This window comes from Cottoperca gobio, chromosome 10 (genome assembly GCF_900634415.1).
Source record: "Cottoperca gobio chromosome 10, fCotGob3.1, whole genome shotgun sequence".
Taxonomy (NCBI): domain Eukaryota; kingdom Metazoa; phylum Chordata; class Actinopteri; order Perciformes; family Bovichtidae; genus Cottoperca; species Cottoperca gobio.
The window spans coordinates 8300378-8325324 of NC_041364.1; the positions used below are offsets into that span (position 1 = coordinate 8300378).

General features: G+C 37.0%; 3 protein-coding genes across 3 annotated transcripts; 1 reads left to right on the forward strand and 2 right to left on the reverse strand.

Moving 5' to 3' along the window:
• Window positions 1-38: 38 nt before the first annotated feature.
• c1galt1c1 (C1GALT1-specific chaperone 1) lies at window positions 39-4700 on the reverse strand. The gene is made up of 2 exons (XM_029442122.1): window positions 4551-4700; window positions 39-2163 (listed from the first exon to the last, which is right to left on the reverse strand). Exon 2 carries the CDS (start codon window positions 2147-2149, stop codon window positions 1196-1198), a length of 954 nt encoding a protein of 317 aa, XP_029297982.1. The 5' UTR covers window positions 2150-2163; window positions 4551-4700; the 3' UTR covers window positions 39-1195.
• Window positions 4701-10644: 5944 nt separating this feature from the next.
• Window positions 10645-16376, reverse strand: clic2 (chloride intracellular channel 2). Its single transcript, XM_029441804.1, has 6 exons — window positions 16102-16376; window positions 14320-14429; window positions 12606-12731; window positions 12418-12518; window positions 11783-11964; window positions 10645-11275 (listed from the first exon to the last, which is right to left on the reverse strand). The coding sequence occupies exons 1-6, from the start codon at window positions 16153-16155 to the stop codon at window positions 11114-11116; spliced, it is 735 nt and encodes a 244-aa protein (XP_029297664.1). The 5' UTR covers window positions 16156-16376; the 3' UTR covers window positions 10645-11113.
• Window positions 16377-19619: 3243 nt separating this feature from the next.
• LOC115014746 (protein eva-1 homolog C) lies at window positions 19620-24872 on the forward strand. The gene is given in 9 exon segments (XM_029441802.1): window positions 19620-19642; window positions 19644-19714; window positions 20809-21014; window positions 21117-21240; window positions 21510-21662; window positions 22082-22225; window positions 22309-22380; window positions 22469-22549; window positions 23530-24872. Coding segments are annotated over 9 exon segments (1260 nt in total). The 3' UTR covers window positions 23916-24872.
• Window positions 24873-24947: the final 75 nt, after the last annotated feature.

Here is a 24947-nt window from a genome sequence, read left to right on the forward strand (position 1 = left end):
TATACCTTTTGTTATCTGACTATGACAATGATGCCCAATGAGAACTGCAATATTTTTATTATTTTCTTACCCGACAGCAGCAAATTATTAATATACATTATGTGTCAAGATACAACATAGTGGTCAAGGAAGAACATAAATGGCGCTTGCCAATAGAATACATTCAGTTGTATATAAAATGTGTTAAGCTTAACAAAGCAGTCCTTTAACAGTAAAGCTAGTTCCCTTTACCAAAAATCATTCACAGTATGTTCGACAAGGTTTACACGATCAACACCTGGAAAGCCAACATCATTCTCATCCTCACATTTTAACAGCCCTCGTTGGATCATTCAACACCACAGAACTACATTAAGTTTAAAATGAAATTGTATTTACTTTTATTGATCAAGTCACATTTTTTAAATGGTCTGATACACACGTGTTTTTAAAACGTCAGAAGAATAAAGACAAATCCACTAAAAAGAGTTAGTTTGTGCGTCTCTGAACGCATGACAAAAGAAATAAACTGAACATTAGGGCTGCACAATATATCGTTTCAGCATCGACATTGCGATGTGTGCATGCGCAATGTCGATGCAGTAAGTAAGTAAGGCAAATTAACTCAAAGGATGTCATGCTACAACTTCTTTGCTGCTCGATACAAAAAGAAAAACTCACACGGCTCTTTTTTTCCATCACTTATCTACAAGAGAAGTCTGTTTGATAGAAAATAATTGACTCCGATTTAAGGGTTCCTGGATGCGAGTAACAGGAGAAAAACACAGACAAGGAAAATGTGGTCGGCTACAGAAACTTTGTCGTCATTTGGTGAAAATACCTGTATTTTTCTTATCGTAGTGTCAGTTTTTTCCAATATCGTGCAGCCCTACTGAATATACTTTACCCAGAAATCAACACTGAGATATAATATTTTCAACAGAAACTTCCAGCTAATCTAGCCTCATGTCACAAGTTTGAGAAATGTCCCAGCGATACTTCATTTAAAAAGGACGGCACACCCATCGACTCTGTTCACTTACACCACAAAAGAATGGGGTGCTGATTGTGCCAAGTGCAAAAAGGTACAAATATACATAAAATTGTTAATCCCATTTTTACAAACAGAAAATAAGAAAATCTTCTCCCAAGTTAGGTTTGCCATCATAGAAGCAAAACATTTCAAATGCCACATCCATCTTGAAGGAATGAGTCTCTAGTCGTTATCTGAACCTTCCGGAGGGTTAAATACTAACAAGTCATGAAAGTCGTGGCCGTAAGGACGAAGTCTGTAAACTCCAAACATCATAACCTGCATTTGATTCGGCGACATCCCGTTGAATGTGACCGCCATGTCGGAGCAGCAGCCCTCCACCACGTTAGTGGGGTTGTCCTTCATGCTGTCCGTTATCAGGCTGTTCACACTCCTGCTGTTGAACAGGCCCTTTCCGTGCGAGTCTTCTCCGTTCTCTGCGAACACACCCGTATATTTGAGACACACGGCCAGCTGCTTTTCCTCACTCAGCTTCCACAGGGCACGTCCTCTTTCTGGACATTTGTCTTCATCCTGGAACACATGCACTAGCCTTTTCAACGCTTCATAACTTAGAACGATGCCACTATCATACGTCACGTACTCAAGCTCCCCTGACTTCATAGCGTTGCCCAGGTAGAAGGGCTCGGTGGGATCCTTTGTGAGCAACAGGTGTTTGAGGTTCTCGATGATGGCAAACGTGGTCGCTTGTGCCACAAAGAACCAGCGCAGGTCTCCTGCGTTCTCATAAGCATGCTTCAGAGCTTTACATAACCTCGCCCAGTCATCTTTTTCATTCATGTCTATGGCCTCGAGTGCCTTTGAGGACTCAGAGGTGTAGAATGCAGCCTTATCACAGTGTTTGCTCCAAGTGTCTACTGCAGTTGCCCAATAAAGAAGAATCTTGGGCTGGACCATGATGACGCAAGAGACCCGGACTTGATTGCTCAACAACAGCCTGTGACTGTCAGAGAGGCGTGTCAGCTCATCTTTACTCGGGGCCTTGACGTGGTGATGATGATGGTCGTCTGTCCTGGACTCCGTGCCGGGTCTGAAAGTACCCAGGAGCGACAGCACCAAGCAGAAGACGCCTCCCATGAGCATCCCCTTCATGAAAGAACCTCCTTCAGACAACATTTTGAAAGCCGACACTGGATGAGAGAAAAGGCATTAATGTAGCCGTTAGAAAATGCAACTCAGCCTACTTGGAGCTGAAAAGATAATTTGAATAATCTGGACATAATCGATGCATATCTTGGCATTCTTTCAAATGCCAAACATTTCCATCTTATCAATTGTGATGTTGCTTTTCTTTGTTATGTGTGATAGTAAGTTGAATATCTTTGGATTTTGGACAAAACAAGCAATTTGAAGAAGCTTTGGGAAATTTTGATGGGCATTTTTCACCAGTATTTGACATTAATTGAGAAATAATCGTGTTCGATTGCAGCCTTTGTTTTGTTTGTAGAGAAAGTTTACATTACAAGCACTCCTGCTATAAGTAGGAACCAATGTTTGTTGACGGTGGTGTTCTGCCGGAAAGCAAACCGTTTTTAGACCACATACAGACACGCGCACACATACAAGTTGGCGAAGGTAGCGTTTGCTCCCGCAGGCTAACCCATTGTGTGTCTAAATGTCATGGTATGTTTGCTGATGGAAAAAGAAATAAACGGACTGAATGTTCAATCGCAAATGTTTGGAATCGGAATCTTTATTTCAGCAGGCAGAACAAGAAGTGCGTCAACTAGAGCAACAAAGCAGAACCCCAGTGGCGTAAAGCGTTGGCTTAGCCTCTACACTTAAGTCAAAAACTGTTTGCTTTCCGGCGGAACACCACCGTCAACAAACATTGGTTCCTACTTATAGCAGGAGTGCTAATTGGCTCCTACAATTCCTCTTTTATAATCTTGGAGATATTGAAAATTGCTCTTCAATTCTGTAATAGTCTTCTAACGGGCATAATTCAGAAATCAATTCACACATTATGTTTACAAATTATACAAAATGTGCCAGTTTGACTACCAACAAAAAGTAAGAAAAGATAATTAAATTCCTCTTTTAAATTTCTTTACACCACAAGTTCGCAACACAATTGATTTTAAGATTTTACTTATTACCTTTAAAGCATTAGAGATTTCGCTGTTAGGGCACCTAAATAATGGAATGACCTGTCTGACAAACTAAAACTATTTAAAAGGCTTTTACATCTTGATTTAATCTGGGTGGATTTTCTTGCTGCGTGTATTTATATGTATACGAGGGCTGTCATGTGTAACATGAATGTTGTGTTTATGACCTTAAAGACTAAAATACTTCACAAGTGCTAGGTCAGAATTACACATAAACTTCTGATCCATTATGTTAGCTGCATTGTGACCTACAACTTGCTATGTACAATGAGATGACGGAATTTACTGAGTATACGTGCACTTTACTGGCTTACTTTATCTTTTATTTAGCTGGAGGTAAATTACTGTACACCAAGAGTGTTTTCTTTTGACACCGCCACTAGTAGCCTACCGTAAGTAACACAAGAACCAATTCTAAATCGTGCCACTACAGGGGGTCTATAAGAGGAGATTACACCTTTAGTCTTTAGCCAGTCATCGGAGGTTTCAAGAGTTAGATACAATTCCACTTCACACTAGACAACTAAACACGTATAGATCTATCAGAAACCAAATAAAACAATACACTCTAGTTGTTAAGTATAGAAATATGTTGTAAGATTGAACTTTGTATGCATGTTCAGTGCTTATGAATTTAATGTATAATAATAATAATATACAAGTGGATATAAAATATTGTTAGTTATACTTTTTCAATTGTAATATGGTTGTTTTGTCTGGAAGTGTCTTATCTCTTAATTCATGTTTTGTGTGAACCCCAGGTAAGTGGCTGATGTTCTGTATCAGCTAATGGGGATCCTGAACTTTCTTTTTGCTGCTGCTATCTATTGTATATGTCCTCTACATGTATATACAATGTATGCCACTACTGCTTTTAACAACTGTGTTCTTTTTAAATCTTAAAATGGACTTTTAGTTTTAGGAAGCCTGTTGTGACAGGCCTGGGACTACAGGTGAAAATATCCTCTCTTTTTTTTTAGCTAATTCTGACATGTTTTTACTGTGTGTATTTATTAATGTGCACTCTCCCATCTCTCAAATAAACTAAACTAAAAACTTTAAATCACCAAAAGGAAATACTGGTTTAGTTGTAGTGCTAAAGTAATTTGAAAGCATAAATAAAATGGCGTTAGCTTGTTCGTGAGACAAGTTGAGCAGCTCAACTGACAACTTCCAACGGTTGAACAACTCTTGATTAAACATCACGGACATGTTTGAACAGTTATATTTTAAGTATCCTTTCCGAACAGTTAGCATTAACATTATATAACTTCATAACATTGTATCAGGGAGTTTTGGAAGTCAAACCAGCTGTTAGCTAACTGTTAGCTTCCTAGCTTCGTAACGTTCACACTAAACGCCTTGTTAGCAACATACATATAACAGATACAGAACATTTACTGTACCCAGCTAGTTCAATGCTGTCGTGCAAGGATGTCCTGCGTTCACTCGTCGTCCAGCTCTCACTTATCCGGTTTGGTGAGCCAACGTCAGCAGGAGAGTTAATTAATAACGCTAGGTGCATGTACACACCCACAGCTACTTCCGGTGTCCGAGGTCATGTGACTCCGCTTTGGTAAGCTTCTTTTGTTTATGTTTTATGAGCCCCACAATGTTACTAATAATAAATAATAATACATGTTATAACATAATATTAAATAAATAATTTTAACTGAATAAATAACTATTTTAACTACTATTATTATTATGTTATAATATCCCAGTGACGTTTTTACGTCATATTGCATTTCTTCCCCCCCATTATATTTAACTTATTCTATTCATAAAATCATTTCACAATAGTCTTTTTCTATTAATTTAATATTGAAGACTTTTGGGGTTTCATAATGTTAGCCATCAGTTCTTAATTCTCACATTGTTTCTCGGATGAAGACTGTGTATTTTGTTCATAGATAGGGCTGTGATTTTAATATATTCTTTCTGATTGCTTGAATTGTGGGGCTGTAAAAATGAGACCGCTGTATTCCTTCAATTAGGACTGAACTCAATTGTTGACATGTGTAAAAATGCAGTTATTGGTTGGTTACTTTTTCAAATTTCAAAAAGGTATTTATCAAAACTGGGTAGATCTGAGGAAAGAAACTATGACTAAATTCCAATGTAACTCGAATGGAAACAATTAGTTCGCCATTTTTCATATTGTAGATTTAACCACTCTAATTTCATTTTGGGAAAATACTATATGTTGCATTTCAGAATGCGATAAAAAAAAGCTTTTATTTTCATTTGCCTAAGCCATCCGACTACTGGGGCTCACCAGTAAATATTTTATTTTTTACTTCACTTCATATATCTGACAGCTATAACTACTAGTTAATAGTCAGATTAAGATTTCACATTTTTTTATTATAAATTTATAAAATATGATACATTGTTAATGATTAAAACAAGTGGTTCTCAACGGTTTTGGTTGGTGACCTCTTACTAATAAACTGGTTTGGGTCCCTTGACACATTTCAGATGTTTCTTAGTTATTATCAGTCAAACATCAAAGAGAGATTTCAGCCCTAAAACTCTCAGATGGCCCAAATAGGTGAAATGATCAAATATTAAAAAAATAATAATTTTTGTCCAAGCCTATAAACATGAATACAAATGTGTGTAGCAGAACATTTTGCTAGACCATTAATTATCTGGTCGACACACAGGTTAAAAATCCTTGGATTAACAATGTTGCATCATTATTAAGAAGTGAATAATGTAATAATATGTCCTGCAGAACAGACTTTCACTTTTCATACTATAGGTACATTTTGCCAGTAACATTTCCTGTGACTATGAGTAACACATAAACATAAATCCTGTATGTAATTTTAACACTGATAGTAAATTATTGTTTCTTTTCATAATCCAGATGAGTAATCTGTCTATGGGGCTAATTTAAAATCACAGCTCGACCTTAAAACCAAACTCGGCTGTGCTTTTATCTCTTTTCATTGACTGCTCTGCAGCCAAATGTATCAAATGTTGTTGTTTTCTTCGTTGTGGAGACAACCTTATAAATCACCTGATACCACGTACACTCATCTAAAGAGCATTAGTGACCTTTCAGTTTGACAAAAAGCCTCCTCCAACAGCCAAAAACTCATAACTGGTTTTGATCTTTTATTTTTAGAAACAATTACTCTTGAGTTTTAAGCCTTTATGAAAAAAAGTGATGAATGAAATAAACTCAGACTGTAATTTTCTCCCAAAGGACTCTGGACACAGCATGTTCTCTTTAACACCTCTTCTTAATTATATTAGGAAAAGTGCAGTGTTTTGAGCTCAAATTGGCTTTTCCTAAGGTAGAGAGGAATCTTTGGACTCAGTATCTGGACTGGACGGATCTGCATTAAGAAAAAGCTTCTTTCCTGCGGGAGTGTTCTGACCTCTGTAAATCCTTGACCTTGTCTGAGATTTGTCTTCAGCTAATCTGTTGCACTGCCCAGTACCTTACAAATGTGCACCTATGGTTTATGTACATTTGACTATTTTGTGTCAAAGTGGCATGGTTCTAGAAAATTAACAGCTATTAGATGGATTGCCAATAAATGTATTGCAGATATCCATGTTTATCTTGGAATAACCCTTAACTTTTAACTTGACTCGCACCATCATCAGGCCAACATTTAATTTTGTCCAATATTTTGGATGTATGACCTAATACCTTCAAAACTAATGACATTCCCATCCACCTCAGTGGTAGTTGTTGTAGTAGTGCTAAGTATGTAGTTATGTATGTAGTAGTTAGTATGCTACTGCTCTTAACTAAGATGTATTAGCCACTGTGTGTCACTTTTTATCTGTGATATTTCTTTTTTCTAATCTTTATACTAGTCTTTTAGTCTTTTTTTTAGTTTTTTTATTTCTTTAGATTATTTTATTGAGGATGAATGAAAAATGGAATCTATGTAAAGAGCAATAATAATAATAATAATAATAATAATAATAATAATAATAACAATAATAATAATAATAATAATAATAATAATAATAATAATAATACACTTTCTTTAGAGACCATTGTTCATACAAGAGCTGTAGCTAAAAATGCAACACATTTAAAAAAGAAGGAAGAAAATCAATAAATAGCCTTAGGAGCAGTTGACAAATAAACCTTTTGGATCCTTATTTTTCACACAAATCTTACTCTGTGCCAGTATTTTTGATTTATTTGGGCCTAAAAGTGCAACTTATAAGCATCAGTGTACAATGAAGCCTGCAGAAAACATAAAAGGCATATGCTTATATCAACATGTAGAACTGAAAACAGAAATATAAAGAGAAATAAACTTAAAGCTTATTATATTATTATTCTACAAGCATGGCACAAGAACAAAGCATATAACTGTTTAACTTTAGACATCACATGTACCAAAATGTGACTTATTTGCTTCATCAGAAAGTCATAATCAACTGTTTCAGAAATGTTAGTCATTCAACACAAAATGACGTAGAAACCTGCGGTGACATATTTCCACCAGCTGTGTACCTGAGACATGAGCAATGATATGTTTGAGCAGCCCATCACACAGAAATGGTGTCAGACATAAAGCATCAGAGCTCTGGACAGCCGCTGATTACTGCTGCAGAGTAAACATTTGTTAGGCCTCTCTGTACAAGCACAGATAGGCTCCGGCTCAATTGACAGGGTCCCCTAAATTGCGTCTGTGACGCCTGATCCATCGCGTCAAAACCATTAAGAAGGAGACTGGGTGTGATGATAATGTATTGATCAGGTTGTGATGGATGGCCACTGAAGATATATAAGTGAAGTTCTTTTCCGAGCAGAGTTATAGTCCAGATCTGGCCATCTAAAGATAGAGGCACCATGATTTCTGTAGCTGTGTTTTACCTCGTAGCTGTGGTTTGTTCTGCAAGACGGACACATGCTCTACCTCTGTACCCCGACACCAACCTGGAGCCACAGACAGGTAAGACTCTTTTTATATTCTTTAACCGTACTGAAAATGTTGCACTGCTTTAGGTCAATTTGACCTTTGGTTTTGAGCAGCATTACTTACTCTGCTCGTCTGTTTTACTGCATTTGTATGAGACATTTGAGTTGTTACAGCTTACACCTTAATGATGAAACACAGTTTATTCAATAACATACATAAATTCAACCAAACTCCTCTTTCCAAATTTCCCTTCGTGGTGAATGAAGTTTTATCTTATTTTTATTTGATCCTTTCTCATTTTTGCTCCTCAAGATATGATTTTAAAAAAGAAAGTTATTTTGCTTAACTCACTGCAGGGATCTTATTGTCACAAAGGTAGGATGATTTTTTTTTTTTACCAACAGATTTCATTCAGAAATTAGTGTCAGAGGTGGAGGATGGATCCAACACTGCTGAGGGGGAGCAGAGAGAGGTGAATAATCTCTATCCTCTACTGATGCAGCACAATGGAGGGAGAGAGTCCTGGAATAAAGGTAAACAATAATACAAATAATATGCAGATACATCTATATACAGTACACTAATCATATGTGTATGATTAGTGTACTAAGTATTTGATATAATGATTTTTTGACCTTCTATTTTAATGTTTTTTTTAAGGTGCTAAAGATTCAGCACAACAAGATAAATATGTGAACATGGTAAGGCTCTTAATCTACGTCTCTGTACACTATTTTAAGAAAGTAATAATAAAGCACTGTATAATGTAACGCAATTGAAAGGAGAAATTAAAAGTGAAACCGTATAGATTTAAAGGAAGTTGCTGAGGCAGCAAGATGAATTTCACAAGTTTGGTGGCTCTGAAAACAATAAATCTTAAATCTGCATAAAGGGATGTATGCAGAGTTTTGTTGCAGGATCTGCAGGATTCATTGTAAAATGAACTGGAAGCCAATGCACACGGGCTAAAATGAGGGACAGTTAAAGCTCTTGCTGTAGATGAGTGCACAACATATCATCTGCTTCACTTTCATCATGTTTTGTATTCTTGTTTTTAGGTGGAGGACCTCAGAGAAGTCGTCTTGAAGCTGGCGGCGGCTGACAAGCTTCGCTCTCAGGGTTTTCTCAGATCAGAGCAGAACTTGCCAAAAACAAACAAAAGAAGTGAGTGACTCTTATTATTTACTATCGAGCACACACCACGCCTAATCTTTATTTGCAGTCTTTCACAACGGCTTCATTTATAATAATAATAACCTTTATTTGTGTAACACTTTTTCTAAAAACAATGCTTTTCAAAGAGCTTTACAGACAATAAAACCAAAACGCAGCAACAATAATAATTCTAAGAATAAAATAAATAAACTCAAAACACCACAAACAGAGATACAATGAAGAATACATCAAAAGCTAACAAAACTTAAAAGTACATAATGAAGTGTGTTTTTAGAATGGATTTAAAAGATGAAACTGATTTTACTAGCCTAATTTCTAATCCTAATTCAGTCCCAGCATGATGTCTCAGCTGATGTTATTACAATGCAATGATCTAACCAGAAGGACGTTCTTTTTCCACTTCTTCAAATATAAAGGGTACCACTTTACTTTAAGCCCCTGATTTAGCATTTATAAACATATATAATTATTTACTAAATTGATTCTAACACACTGTAATATAGTTGTAAGAAGATATAAGCAAAGACATTTGAAGACACATGAAGGCATATTTTATATTATTGCAACTGTGCTTTACTATATTGTTACCTGTTTCTACATGAGCCTCCACTTAAAGAGTTATAGTGGTTGATAAACACATGAATAAACCGTATATTAAATGTTTATATACTGCTAATGAATCCTAAAAAGGGGGGGCATAAAGTAACTTTAGCATAGAAAACATACAGAAGTACCAGTAGTAAAATTGCCATATGGAAGAACAGATTGACAATATTTGGTAAATATTAAAAGAATATTAAGTTTTATTTTATTTTAGTTGGGACACTATGTAAACATTCATCTATTAAGGACTACGAGTGGACAAATGAACAGTGACAAACATCGGACACATTTACTTTACATGTCATGTTAGTGCTGTTATTACTCTGTCTGACGTTGTGTAGGCGATTGTGTTGTTGTGTGAAATGTTTTTAATTAAATAAACTTTAAGACAGAAAAACAAAATCAGATGCAGATGGAATGAATAACGTAGATTGGATCACATTTGGCTTTGTACCTAACTCTTGCACTCTCTGATGCCCCGACAGCATGTTTCTGGAAATACTGTGTCACCAACTAGAGCCGCGCAGCTGCAGGACGTTTGGTGTGATTTTGGAACGGCCTGGTTGGCAACACCTTCACTCTCTATCGCCATTTTTGTTTCCCACCAACCAGTATATTCACCGTCTACACCGGATGAACAGAAAATCTATTTTGGAAGCTGTAAATGCTTTTTTATTTGTGGCTGAAAATAAACTTGAATATCAGAAATGCCGTTAATGTGACCTGCTCCTGGTTGTGATATTACAATTATTATATTTACTGTATGAGACCTAAAGAAGGGAGCATTATAGTACTCGTCAGCACACAAACATCAAGATTATGACAAATAAATTAGATTTCTTTTATTAGTGTGACAGTGAGAATCATATCAGATACAAAAAACTATTTCATGATTTGCATAAAATTAACTTCTGCTCACACTAACACAATCATATATATTTGTTAAAGAGGGTGTTTTGATCATAAAAAGGGTGAAAAAATATCTATTTACACTATAAACAAAAGATTCAATTGCACATTTGACCTTTTCAACGTGTCATAAAGATCTGTCTGCGAGTGACTATGGATACAACCAACAAAACATTTTGCGTCAGCGTGTCCCAAAGTCAACAAGGTGAAGGTTTTTAATAATACATTAGATTTGTATCGCGCTTTTCTAAAACCTCAAAGACGCTTTAAGGTGGAATAGTGTCTGATTTATGGCCACAGTTTATTCTTGTAGGTTGTAGCGCCTTCTAGATCACCATCATGTGGAAACAGGATATTGCTACAGAGAATCAAAGGTTTTATTTCCTCTTGTTGGCCACACTTAAGTAAGCCTTTTCAATTTCAATGTCGGCTGGACACGTCTGTTTGAACTCCTCTCTCTCGTTGGCGTTTCGAAGGTATCGCCACACACCTGTGAACTCTGGGGGGATGTCAAAGTCGCAGTACTTCTTGGCAGCAATCTGAAACAGATGGAAAGGAAGATCTAAATTATAGAGAACACCAAGTACATAAAGATCAAAGAAGCACTCAGATCATTTTCATTTAAAAATACTTTGTTATACTCTTTAATATACTACAATGACTCATTTATTATGGTCATTGTAGGTTTCTAAAATCCTAATCTGTTAAATAACTCTAAGCTTCATATAAATGTAGTGGATTAAAGAAATATATATTTATATATATATATATATATATATATATATATATATATATATATATATATATATATATATATATATATTTGTCTCTCGCAGTTGAATTAAAGCCAAAAAAAGTGAAATAAAATGAACATAACAGAACATAAGGGTTTGGCCCCCTCCAAAGGGTCACAAAGGGGTGGATATTTTTCTCATTTTATAGACCAAACGATTAACCGAGAAAATAATCGGCAGATTAATCGATAATGAAAATAATCGCCATAAACCAGCGATTACCACAAATTGAAAACACATCGGACGTCTCACCCTGATAACGTGCAGTTTGGGCAGCAGGTTGCAGTCAGCCAAGGTGAGGCGGTCGCCATCCAGAAACTTCCTCTTGGAGACGCCGATGGTTTCTGTGGAGTTGTGGTCGATCTCCTCGGGGAGTGGCGAGTTCAGGTAGTTGTCGAGGCGCTTGAACTCCCGCAGCAGGTTTTTCTCATGGACTGGAGGGTCAGAAACACAGAGATATGTTGGTCAGTTAAGTCTATTAAAGAAATCATAATTGTTCAGAGTCTGATCATATATTTTGTAGATAAAATCTATTTTACAAGCATTTTATCTCACATTCATATAGGTAATAATAATAATAATAATAATAATAATAATAATAATAATAATAATAATAATAATAATAATAATAATAATAATAATAATAATAATAATAATAACAGTAGTAATAATAACTTTAATTTATATGGAAATCATATAAAAAATATATTAAAAGCAATAAAAAGACAACATCACATTAAAAGCAAGCAATGGGTTTTAAGAAGTAATTTAAAAGAGGTTATAGATTCTGCGAGCCTTATCTAAGAATAAGTTAAAACATTATGAGCTGCTACATGTTTGTTTATTTACAACAGATGTTGTAAATATTGTATGTTGTATTTACGTACAGGTGTTATTGGGACTGTTCTTGATGAAAGCAGAGAACTTTGCAAAAACGTCAGCGCCCACGTCAAAGGACTCTTTGTTTAGCGGGCTGAGATGAGGATACCTGCGTGGGAGAGAAGAGTGGGAGTGAACCTGCTTGATTGGAAGCACACGTGATTAATATTTGTGTAATGATTAAGTTAATTAATACCTGGGAGGGGCCACTGTTTGTTCAAGGAACTCCTCGATTTTGATGAAGTCTGTTTTGAGGGTGCCGTTGTAGAGGAGGAAAGGAGGGTTGGTCCCGGGGGCCAAGTCTTTGAGCTCAGCCGGCTTCCTGAAGAGAGGACGGAGAAAGTTTTAGAACATTTCTAAGCACAGTAAGAAGTTTAAAAGGGATTATTCTATATTAAAAGGAAAGGGCGTGGAGAGGAATACTTTCTGGTATTTTAAAACACTGAATATTCAAACATGCAACAGAGCATGCATGGAAATATAAAAAAGCCATCACGGGGAAGAGTACCATCTGTGTTTTTTCGTTTTTGCTATCTTTCTTATCATTATTTTGGTTCTTTATTCTTTCTCTTTCGTATATAGCTAGACAATCAAGAAGTAAACAATTGGTGGGTACTGTCAACACTGTAGTGAAAGGCATACATGGAAGACATCAGTAAGATAAGTAGGGAATATGGAAGAAACGGTTGAGAAAAGGTGGATTTTAGTTTAATTATAACTACGTCATCAAACTGTATTAGGTGAGTCACCGGCCTGTCCTCTCCTGTGTTACTGAATATATAATGTAATGTACGATCGGGCGGTCATACACACACATACACACAGCATTACCCATAATGTATGGGTAAATTATATTTATATATATAAAAATAGGCAGCCTGTCATATCCCTGTGTGTCTTTTTTGTTTTCTTCCAGACTTTAATTATTTAATACCATTTGTTTTTTGAAGAAGCATGAACACACAACAAAGCAAACGGCTGGTCATACAAATGTCATACTAATAGAAATACATGCCAGTTCATACACAAACAAAATACATATTTGTGTATTTCAAGAATTGATCAACCTGTAGATTTATACTTTTAATATGAGTCACAATATGTATCCAGTTAGTCTTTGTTGGAGGTTCGCTCTATGACCATTTTCGTGTTACAGCTTTCTTGCTGGCTGCTAATAATATCCAAAATAGATATTTATCTTGCAACAACAAATGAGATGCAATATTGTCAATTCTGTAACCAAAGATATTCTGTATTGCCCATATTAACTTCTTTTTCTTCGTCATGCATTTTAAACTTGGAAGCAGCTAAGGGCTGCTTATATGAAAATAATATTAGCAAAAAAAAGTATTTAGAGGAAGGAAGTAGGGCAGGGAGGGGGAGGCATATGACTTATAGATGAATTCATTCAGTTCATTCATTCAGACTGTTATCAAGCACGTCGAAACTGCGAGTGTGTCGGTTATCGAGGCTGTCGGAACCAAATGTGGCTCTGTGGATTAGTTATTTCAACATCGGCTGTTTGTTGAGTTATAAAAACACACAGCGCTGGGAGTGGTCCGCTGTTCAAAAGACCTGGTGTGTGTATGTGTGTGTTATGAATCATTCAAACTATCAGCCCCCTTTCAAAGTTTCCTGATCTTATTTGCTCACTGGTAACGACCCTGAGAAATTCACACAATAAAGCTTTAATTAAAGAAGGTGTTTGTTTGACAGCGACACAGAGCTCTTTGTACACGTCGGCTCTCACCTCTGTGTGAGAAACACACCTATTGATAAGTGAGAAGTGATTAGTCTCAATTTCTCCCTCCCATTTGCTTCTTAATAGAGTTCTGTGTGAAAGTCCCCATGACCAGATGCTCAGGAAGTGTTTTTGACGGAGGAGGGGGGGGGGGGTAGGGGGGACTTACTTCCTCATGTCAACAGTGGTCACTGTAAACTTCACTCCTTTCAGCCACAAAACCATGAAGAGCCTCTGACAGAAAGGGCAGTTCCCCACGTTCTCCCCATCATGTCCAGCCTGAAAAACATAAAGAAATAGATGTTTAATTGAAGACCACATGAACCACAAATGTCCTGCTGAAGCCAGCGAAGCAATCCCAATATCTCTTCTCCTCTCTCCGCTGATAAACAAGTGATTTTGGAAATGAAAGAAAGGCGTGTCTGTCTTTCCTCCATGGAGGGAAAAGCAGACATTGTGTTGTAGCGCAAACAACAGACGCTAACATGTTCTCTCTTCCCTCTTGATGTCGAAGGAATAGTTTGACATTTTAGAAAAATTATTTTCTTGGCAGAAGTTAGATTAGAAGATTAAGACCACTCAGTTTGTATTGTAAATATGAATGCAGCCAGCAGCCTGGTTATCTTAGCATACAGATATCAGAGAGATATTTTCTCATTGAACCTTTGCACATCCTCTGAAATATATTCTTGCACATTCCTGCCTTCTTTAATTTTACTGTTACATTTTCTCTCTTTTGTTTTTTTAAATAGCAGTTAAAAAATATTTTATATTGTATTTTTTCTCTGTTTGTGTACTTTGTATTTTATTCGCCAATACACTAAAGGAAGAAATTCAAAAACGTTTTAAAAAGGTCTTTGCGAGACCGAGTGTTGAATGTTTAATTTACAAAGAGACATAATGTACTGACTACCACAGCATATCGTACTGTCTTGAATTGTTTTTGAGCTTCACTTGACCTTGTTATATTTATCAGAAGATACGCTGTCTCTACACAGATGCCTTGAACAAAAACACATTTGTGCACAGGTAGAATGAAGAGATTTGGATGTATGTTAATGTTTGGCTATCAAGCAACAACATGAGATGAGAAATGATTTGTTTATGTGACCTCTTCTTGATATTACATTACATTACAGTTCATTTAGCTGACGCTTTTGTCCATATAGAGGACTATATCTGAATGTGTGCGTAAGTAAAGTAGGGTGCGCCTGGTTCAGGCTGGGGCCCGTCCCCCGTCCCCCTCAGCTCTGTCTGGGTGTGTGATGATAAGGCGGGCTGTCTATCTGTGGTCAGAGTTCACCGATAAAAACGTATAAGTACTGTGACCCTCAGCAAGGATACAAACACCTCAGCATCTGTAGGTGGCACCTATCAAAATGAGAGTTTTCCTCTGATTGATCACACAACATACTGCAGATCTCTTTCCTTTTACAACACTGATACGTGAGCAGCAAATCCTGTCTTTATTTGTGTTTTCTGCATCCTCAGCATGGAATATGTTGCAGAGAGACTTAAAACTCAATGAATAGATCTAGTTAAATGCTTTTAAATCATAAATGAAAGACATACTGGCAGATTCCTCAAGAGGTTATTGTTTTTTAATTTAACAGAACTGAATCTTTGAAAAAGTATCTTTTAAAATGAGAGTTCCCTGTGCCTGTTCCTTTTGAGTTTTCTGTCTGTAACTATGTATTTGTATTTATGCTGCTGCCTGTCTTGGCCAAGTTAAGCCTTGAATTTAATTTTTTATCTCAATGGGACTTTCAAATAAAAGGTTTGGGAAAAGAGAGGATATGAAACAGTTACATTAGGAGGAATCACATGTCGAATTGAACTATACACAACACGATCTTTTGACAGTGAATTCAGGTGTAATTGACTTTCCCTCACATGTTGGAGCAAACTTCTCCCCTCACGTAATTAGTGAAACTGAAAAGAAATGACTGACCTTAATAAACAACTCGATGCTTGGCTCCTTCTCAGAGTTCTGTCGAAGTGCCATGTCGTCCAAAAAAAGTTGAATGAACTTAATTCCTTTCTTACAGTCAAAACTTCTCCTTATGCACCCCAGAAATCCACCCGCAGCACTGGAGAGAGAGAGAAATCTGATAACAGTGAAGAAGTGCTGCTCTGGTTTCAAGTGTCTCTGCGTCGTGGACGTGAGGAGAAAGTGTAACACCTCCTGACTGAGTGTGTTTTGTCTGAGGGCAACTTGGAGGCTATCGCTCTGAACATACTTTAGTAGTCAGGGGAGAGGGAGGATCCAGAGAGATGGGCGGGGTACTCACTCTTACACTATATACCCAAAGCCAACATCCATGAGCTTAAAATAGGATCCTTTGCTTATTGTAATATACAGGAACCGATAACAGCATGCGACTCACAACACACAAATTCAGACTATTAATTTGGGCTCGCTCACGTTCCAACCCTGTGAGATATGAAGGGAATAATAGATTAGGAGCACCTTCCACAGGAAGCTCATACAGAGCACTCACTGTGTGTTGAGGGAAACAGAAACACACATAATCATGTAATAATTATTTTCTAAGGCATCTAAAATACATATTTAAGTGTTTTTTTCTTAATGTAAGTAATCAACTGGTGAAGTTTCATGGTGGTATCTATTAGTTTACATGTTTACATAATTCACCTGTAGTGTCCCTCTGAAGGCAGACAGTAGCCCCCAGTCTCACATCTGTTTGACTGAATCATTTACAATATGTTTGTTTTGGCTACAAGAATGTAAAAGATACCTGAAAAAAACTGTTTAAAAGTCGTAATGTATAGCTGAATAAATAAATAATAAATGAAGAAGGTAGAATAGAGTAAGTACAGCTACTTCAAATACCATGCTTAAGTAATTAACTATGTTATACTTAAATAAAAATATTGTACTTTTTATTCTGTGCCATTTATTTGTTATAAATTACGTTAAAGAAACATTTGACCAATTTACTAATTTTTACCTCTTTCATATTTACAAATGATGCACTTCCTTAAATGTATTATAATTCATTGCACTTTATCTAAGAAGCACAACTAATCATGCATCAGTTTACTGCGGTAGTAATACTACTGTATTTATTGTCTTTTGTTTTATACTTATGTTTCTTTACACCATCAGCAGTTGTGTTTCCCTTTTTACTGAGTACTTCATATGGAGAGTTAAATTAGCTTCAATATGACCAGTTACAACATTAAAAGCTGCTTTCAAAAAATAATATAACATTGAAATCCCTAATTCTGCATAGTGATTACTTTTATTTGTCAATTTATTGATATTACGTCAATATTTGTAATGCAGGACTTCTACTCGTTGTAGTTTTACATTGTGGTATTGCTCCTTTTACTTTCACACAAACATCTGTAATGTATATTTTGTTAATCGTATAATGTTTACTACTTTTGTACCCACGGAAAAAGGTCAAGTTGGGTTTTGTCACCATTCTTTTAAACTAAGACGGGGTATTTCCAGTCATGCATCATGGTGAAGGGATTCCCCTCAGTGTTGTGGGCATTTTAAAGCTGTCTTGGTAGACATTATTAGATCGTTAACTTTAATCTCATGGATCACAATTCCTCAGGGAGTTTGTAAGTAAGGGGTTGAGGGCTCCGTTCAGTACCTCTGTTTCTTGAAATACTATCACTTACAGTAAATAGGAAAGGGGAAATGATTACGACAAAATCCCCTGGCTGTGGTTTAGACTTACACCATGGGCAGAATTATACAATGTAACACAAGGAATTAAAAAAATAAGATACAAGACACAAAAGCTCTGTGGGCTTTGTTTTACGTGGCTCCGTGCCATTAAAAGCAATCTGATCACATTCAATTTCCAAACAAATCCTGGAAATGTTATGAATAACACTCAACCGTCACAGGAAATGTAACACAGGCAGAGAACGTTGTTGAAAGAAAGAAAGCATCCTCCTCTTTTCTATTAAATATCCACAGTCAGGGAGGTTTATGGCCTGAGATTTTTCAAATGTCTGAAAGATAATCTCCCTTTCCACACGCTGGTACCACCACTCCTGTTTTAGGGAATAATTATTCACTTTATTGACACTTCCTATGGGAGGTGAAAGGAATTCACTGGAGTATAAGGTGGGAGTGCCACTCTTACTTACGCGCACGATTAAAAAAAACCCTCCCCAGCCTCCATCATTACTCCGCTGCTATGGAGGGAGTGTTTATTGGAGCTTGTGTGATAAATGACTGGAGTGCTATTCAGAAATTAATTTTGAAGCACCATCACAAGCGTCCGCAGTCGCTGGTAATGTCACAGCCAGCGCTCGTGAATGACTTCTCCTGTATTATGCGTCAGTGTTTGGTTGGTATGACAACAGCTGTCACACACACAGGGTGGAGTAAGACAGGACATTTAATTTAGTCACAGCTTTTATAGTAAACTGCAAACAACTGATTCAGAGGACATTTAACAGGAGAGACTTCCTGAGTGTTTCTGGAAAAAACTTGTTAATGACCTTTAACTCCCTCTTACACAGACAAAAAGATAGGAAAGGCCCGAGAGATACACATTTCTCCACTGGACACACACACACACACACACACAGCAGCTGGAAGTGAACCTCCTGGAAACAAAGTGCCTTATCTCCATAAACAGAAACCCTCACTGTTGACAACCCAGGCCAAGAGAATGAGTCTGGATTTTGCCATCACACACACACACACACACACACACACAGACACACACACACACACACACACACACACACACACACACACACACACACACACACACACACACACACAGCTAGACCCTGCAGTGACTTAGACACCACCCAGTCGACAAGCATGGCCGAGCTGCAGGGCTTAAAAAAAGCATCTAATGAGTCACAAAGTTAAAAAAAGAGCTTCTAATTAGAGACTTGTTTATTATTTAAGTCAAAGTCTTATAGTCCAAACTAAATATTAACATGCCAGTGAGCGTCTGCAGGTCAGTAATGAATTGAACGTGTCTGTCTTTTGTCATTTCTATATAGAAAAAGCAACGTTTTTGACAAACAAGTCATTCAACCCATCAGACCACAAAGGTGGTTTGTTCTTACCCTCTAATACGAACCACAGGAGCGTCACCGGTGGCACGAGATCAACACGTTCTCAAACCTAAACATAATAAACGCAGTTTTTAAAATAAGTCACATCACAGAATCTCGTATTAAGAAATATTGCCTTTTTAATAAACTTACTGCTGACAGTGTGAGGGAGTTACTTTCATTCACATTACCTAATTCTCCTTTGTCTACCGGGTGATTATGAAACAGATTAAATCTTAGATATCAACTGCATTCAGCTGTGCTTTTTTATTTCTTTCTTTCTAAAGGGGGGCGGCTGTTTCTTGCAAAGACAATGGCATCATTGACCTACTGACCGCTCTCTCTCAGGCAGTCAATAGCACAACAATTCATTCCAACAAAACCCAGAGGTCTGTCGTGCAGGACATGCACAATGACAGTGCCATGGACTTACTGCTTCTTCTTATCTCTTCTTTTGGCTCTGAAGATCCGCACCGCACATTTGGCTCCCGATTTCTCTCGTAAGTGTTTTGTTTTTTATGTCAAAAACTAATTGTTTTTTCTGGAGAATGTCCAAATTCTGACCTTTGAACTGTGACTGTAAAGGAAGCTTCTGAGAGACATTAAGCATCCCATAATTGTATCTGCACATCCTGCTTTCTAAACAGCTGGTGCAACTCATGGTGAAAGACCAGAATCAGGGTGAAGAGGCTGCTGGACAGATCTTCTCAGAATAGATACTCCCAAAGCATTAATTAAACTACACTTTGACTCCTGGATGGATGAATATGATGGATGGCATTCTGGTAACATTGATATGTTCAGACAAAGTCAAAGACTCTCAGACAAATCTATTGTGAGCACTGCAGTGTATCTCTCTATCTGACATTTTTTGTGCGGCTGAAGGCTCCAAGAGGCCTAATAATAGTTCATTGTGAGTAAGTGCCTGGTACTGCCACCCACCCAGTCGACAAGCATGGCCGAGCTGCAGGGCCTAAAGAAAGCATCTAATAAGTCACAAAGTAAAAGAAAAATATCTTCTAAATAGAGATTTATTCAGTAATAACAACTGAGTCAACAGTCATGTCTTTGTTAGGAAGGGTAAACAATTGCCTTCTTAGTAAAAAAGAAAATCTGAAACAGAGTTATAGTCATTTATATATTTAAATGAGATGAAAGTGACATATTAAACCACTGTGTTTCCACCTGTCCCCTCCTGAGACCTGGAAGAAAAAAGGTTTTTAATATCTAAGTAATTGGGATGTAATGAATATATCACAAAGATTTCTTCCTCAATAATTATTATATATCTTAATAATAAATGTGCATGCTATTATGACCAATATAACATGTCCCTTGCAGTGGACATCGGGTCAATCACATTTTACAACCTGCTCTGCTGCCGGGCTCTCTTCCTCACTAAAAAGCCCAGGATGTGCTTCTCATAGAACATCAGGACTCAAATAAACTGCAAACATGGTGTTTAAAATAAAAGCCTCAGTGTCAGGACACAAATGAAATGCCAGGTCTTAGAAGATAACTGCTAACTAACTTTTGTAAAATCTACCACGAGTGGATAAAAGGGAAATCATCATCACCTTGTGTTCTCTTTTAGAATATCTTTACACCATCCTGAAGAACCACACGGCTCATGCTTGTGAAGGAGAAACGCTGATCATCAAGTGTCCCTCCAGGACGTCTGTGGCCGTCCTCTCTGCTTTCTACGGACGACGTGTTCCTAACCAGCATTTGTGTCCCTCTGCAAACGCAAACACAACTGCAGAGGAGGATAACGAATGCACTTCCCAAATTGCTACCGAGGTATGTTAATCCACAGTGAGACAATTCAGTCTACGTTTTAATAAAATGCTCTCCTGACTCACACAGCAGATTACTTTAGTCACGTGTTACATGTCCTTGTAGAAAGTGCTGTCAGAGTGTCAGGATCGGCGGTCCTGTCACATCCCTGTCTTCAGTCCAGTGTTTGGGCAGGACCCCTGTCCTCTCACCAGCAAGTACCTTCTAGTCTACTACAAGTGCAGACCAGGTATGTCTCTATGGTCCTATATTTAATATGTGGACAATCGTACAACTAGAACAGTAGTGGTCAGGGTGCCAACATGTCAATCACTTCTCTTCTCTTATCTAGTCACATTTTCCAATTGACAGAGCTTGGATGAACCTAAAGTATCGCACCTTGACCACCTGTCAAACATAAAGTGAAGGAAGCTAAGCGGGAACACAAGATCTAAAAGCTAAAATGTTCATGAAAATACTCCTTTCTATGCTCATGTGTACATGTCATCTGTTTTTCAGAGCACCACCGCACAAGGCTGGTGTGTGAGAATGAGCGCCTGAGGCTGATGTGTAAAAACGAGACTGTCCTCGCAATCTACTCGGCCACGTTTGGACACCTGCTGCATGGCAGTCCTCACTGTCCTCAGGAACCTGGATCACACACTGACATGGGTCTGAAACAGGGCGCGAAATTGTCATCTAGTGGAACAAATATCAGTTCTATAGACACAAGTGGGGAATAATTGGTGTGCCCTATTAGTTTAGTTTAGTTTATTTAATGTATTTGTATCAGGGAAAAGGAAACAATAAAACACAGAGAAAAACATCTCCACTATAAAATAACACATCATAGGAAGAAACGTGAGACAGTATCAATTACATACATATGTATATCAAAAGTTATAAAAAACGGTCGTCAAAATGTCAATTTAACGCTGACAAGGCAACAGGAAAAAAGGAAAATCACTCATTCATTTATTAGTATACATTAGAGCTGAGATTTGAAACCAGAATCTAACGTTCATAATAAACTGATTTCTTATTATGAACTCATTACAGTTATTAATTTTACTAAACTTAATTGATTCCAGAGTGTTTGTCACCTACGGCTCTGAGGAAAGTGTCACGCAGGTGTCACAGCAGAGCGATCTGCTCAGTAGTGGCCGACACTCAAACCTTCGGGGACCCCTGCTTCGCCGGCACCAGGAAACACCTGCGAGTGTCCTTCACTTGTGGTGAGTTACAAACCGGAGGTTATAATGAAATAAATGACTGAATGTTTGCGGCTTCATGTACAAATCTTTAATTTTCCATTTAGTGCCCCGGTATCTTCTGGAAGATGTGAGTCGAGGGACAACGGATCCATTCATGATCTCAGACTACACACATGGTGAGAGTAAGACTGAGAGATTCACAGGTTTGTGTTGCATGCAGCAGACTTTGACTGGCGTCTGAGCCCAGACCCCTCTCACCTGCAGGTGGATGGTACACTGGCCCCACCTACAGGCCTCAAAACGTGCTCTTAACCAACTCTCTGGAGATCATTGAAAAAATATTGGGTATGTGCACTGATGCCTGAAGACCTCAGGCCGAGGGGCTATAGGGTTGCATGTACATATCTTATTGTTTCTGTAGATCATATTTAAAAAGGGCCATACTGGTGTTTTTAATTTTACAAAATTGACACAGACATAGTGGAAGAAATAGAAGTAGCGACCTGTCCAAGTCAATTTGTGTTCCTTTTGCTTCTTTCTGCACAAACTGAGCAAATCAAAAATATCTTTCCACTTGTCTGTATTGAACAGCTCACCTCCATTTTTTTTTTATAGCAGTAATACAGAACTTGCACAAAATACTTTTTACTACTGCTGAACATTTTCAAAATCATACGTTAGTTTTTTATATTGATGTTTTTTTTCTTAATTTTAGCCTCTTGTTCCCTTTTATTACAGTATATTAAAATCCTCCCGCACATACGTGTGCATAATGCTTAAGTCTTTTGTTTGTCAAAGTGCCATAATCATAGACGGTAATACATTTGAAAGCTTGGATTGCTTTTTTTTCCTTTAAATTCTCCTGGATGGTGCGTTCAGGTGCTGGTGGGAAAACTCAAACATCCATGTCCATTAAGACAAACAATATGCAGAATTATACTATACTATTATATTATATTTTTTGCAATAATTTGATCATGATCCAGAGACAACTCTGAAATCTTGAATATTTATATTTGCACACAATGGCACTGTCCAAGATGACTTTTCAAAGAAATTTGTTCTTTTAACTATAAAACTAAACTAAACTGAAACTAAACTAAACTTAAACGCTTTTTTTAATTAGCTATGTTTAAACTATTAAGCAATTATTAGTAAATTGGTTGAAAAATGTCAAAAGAACACCAGTATAGTCTTTTAAGGAATAGTTTGGTGCAGAAGGCCAGGATGTTTAACAGGATGGACAACTGTGAATTTGCTGCGTCTTAGGCCACATTTTGAATTTAGTTTGATTCATGATCATCACATGCCTCGATCTCTTCCAGATTTCCCGGAGCGAGTGGCTTTGTACTTTGTCTCTGGCATCTGTGCTGGTCTGGTTTTCCTGCTCTGCCTGTTTGGTATACGCTCCACACTAGTGAGGGATGTTAAAGAGCTGGTTTCTGACCTGAAGGAGGATCTGAAAGCTTCTCGCAGGCGGCGCAAAGAGCTCATGGAGGACCTCTTCGACGATGACATCTCAGACACGTCGTCTTTCCGTCGCCTCACACAATCCTACCGCACGACAGAAATCCTCAGTCCTTCCAATTTGACTGTCGAGATGGTTGAGCGTGAAGTGGAACACACGAGGGATCTTCCCAACGGAGACATTTGGCCACATCGAGACTCCAGCCCTTACACCATTCATAAGATTAAAACCTACAACAACTGAGACAAGTCACATGTATTCATTGAAACTACTGCTAAAGCATCTTTGGGATATGACATTTAATTTGTGGAATGAAATTACACACAGAAACTTATTTTACTTTTAAAACAAAGTAATTGTGCTTCTCTATCCGTGTCCTGTCATTCATGACCAAGTGCCTCTAAACAATAAAGAGTGAAAGTCTTAATGTGCTAGATTAATTCAAATCGTTACTAAGATTAACACAACATGCATTTTAATTTGCAATAGTATTTTATATAATAACATTGGGCCTAAACTAATTTTCTGCCAACATTTGTTTCAGTTTTAAGATGTCATGTAAACATGTCAAACCCAGTACATACTGTACATTACAAATCAAGTCATTCAAAATAATAAAGGTTGTTTTTAGTGGTCTGTTTACAATGATGAGATCCATATACTTCTATCTATCTACTGTACTTTCATAAACTGTTGTATAGTTTAACTTAAAACAAACATTATATTTGATAAGCTCTCTGTATGTTTTCTGTGCAAAGAAACTTAATTTGAAATGTAACTAAAATATGATGAAAAATGTTATGTAAAGAATTGTTGAATATAGTGTTGGATTTTTGGATGTTGAATAAAAAATGTATTGTATGTAACTTTTCTAAATGTTCATGTGATCTAAATTGAAGTTCTTATTGGTTTCACCTGGTTCTTTGACTGTTTTGAGTGTATTTTACACAGTAAGGGTCAATATGATCCTAAACCTAATTAGCGTAATTTTAATAATAATTAATAATAAATAATACACTGTAAAAAATACTACTACTTCTAAAAATAGTATATTTAAAAGTCCTGCATTCAAAATATTAATAAATATTATCAGCAAAATTAACTTGTCTGAAAAGTAAAAGTAATTATCATGAATCATGGCCCTTGGTGTTAAATTATTATGCATTATTGATTTGTTATAAGCAGTATTTTAATGTTTTATTTGATGTAATATCTGAAGTATAGCTGTCAAATAAATGTACATTATTATGAATGACCACATGATGTTGCACATGA

Coding starts and splice junctions, on each gene's coding strand:
- clic2 (XM_029441804.1), bottom strand. CDS start 16,155: ATGGCACTTCGACAGAACTCTGAGAAGGAGCCAAGCATCGAGTTGTTT. Junction 12,519..12,605: donor CAAACAGTGGCCCCTCCCAG/GTATTAATTAAC, acceptor TCTCCCACGCAG/GTATCCTCATCTCAGCCCGC. Junction 11,965..12,417: donor GAACAGTCCCAATAACACCT/GTACGTAAATAC, acceptor CTGACCCTCCAG/TCCATGAGAAAAACCTGCTG.
- c1galt1c1 (XM_029442122.1), bottom strand. CDS start 2,149: ATGTTGTCTGAAGGAGGTTCTTTCATGAAGGGGATGCTCATGGGAGGC.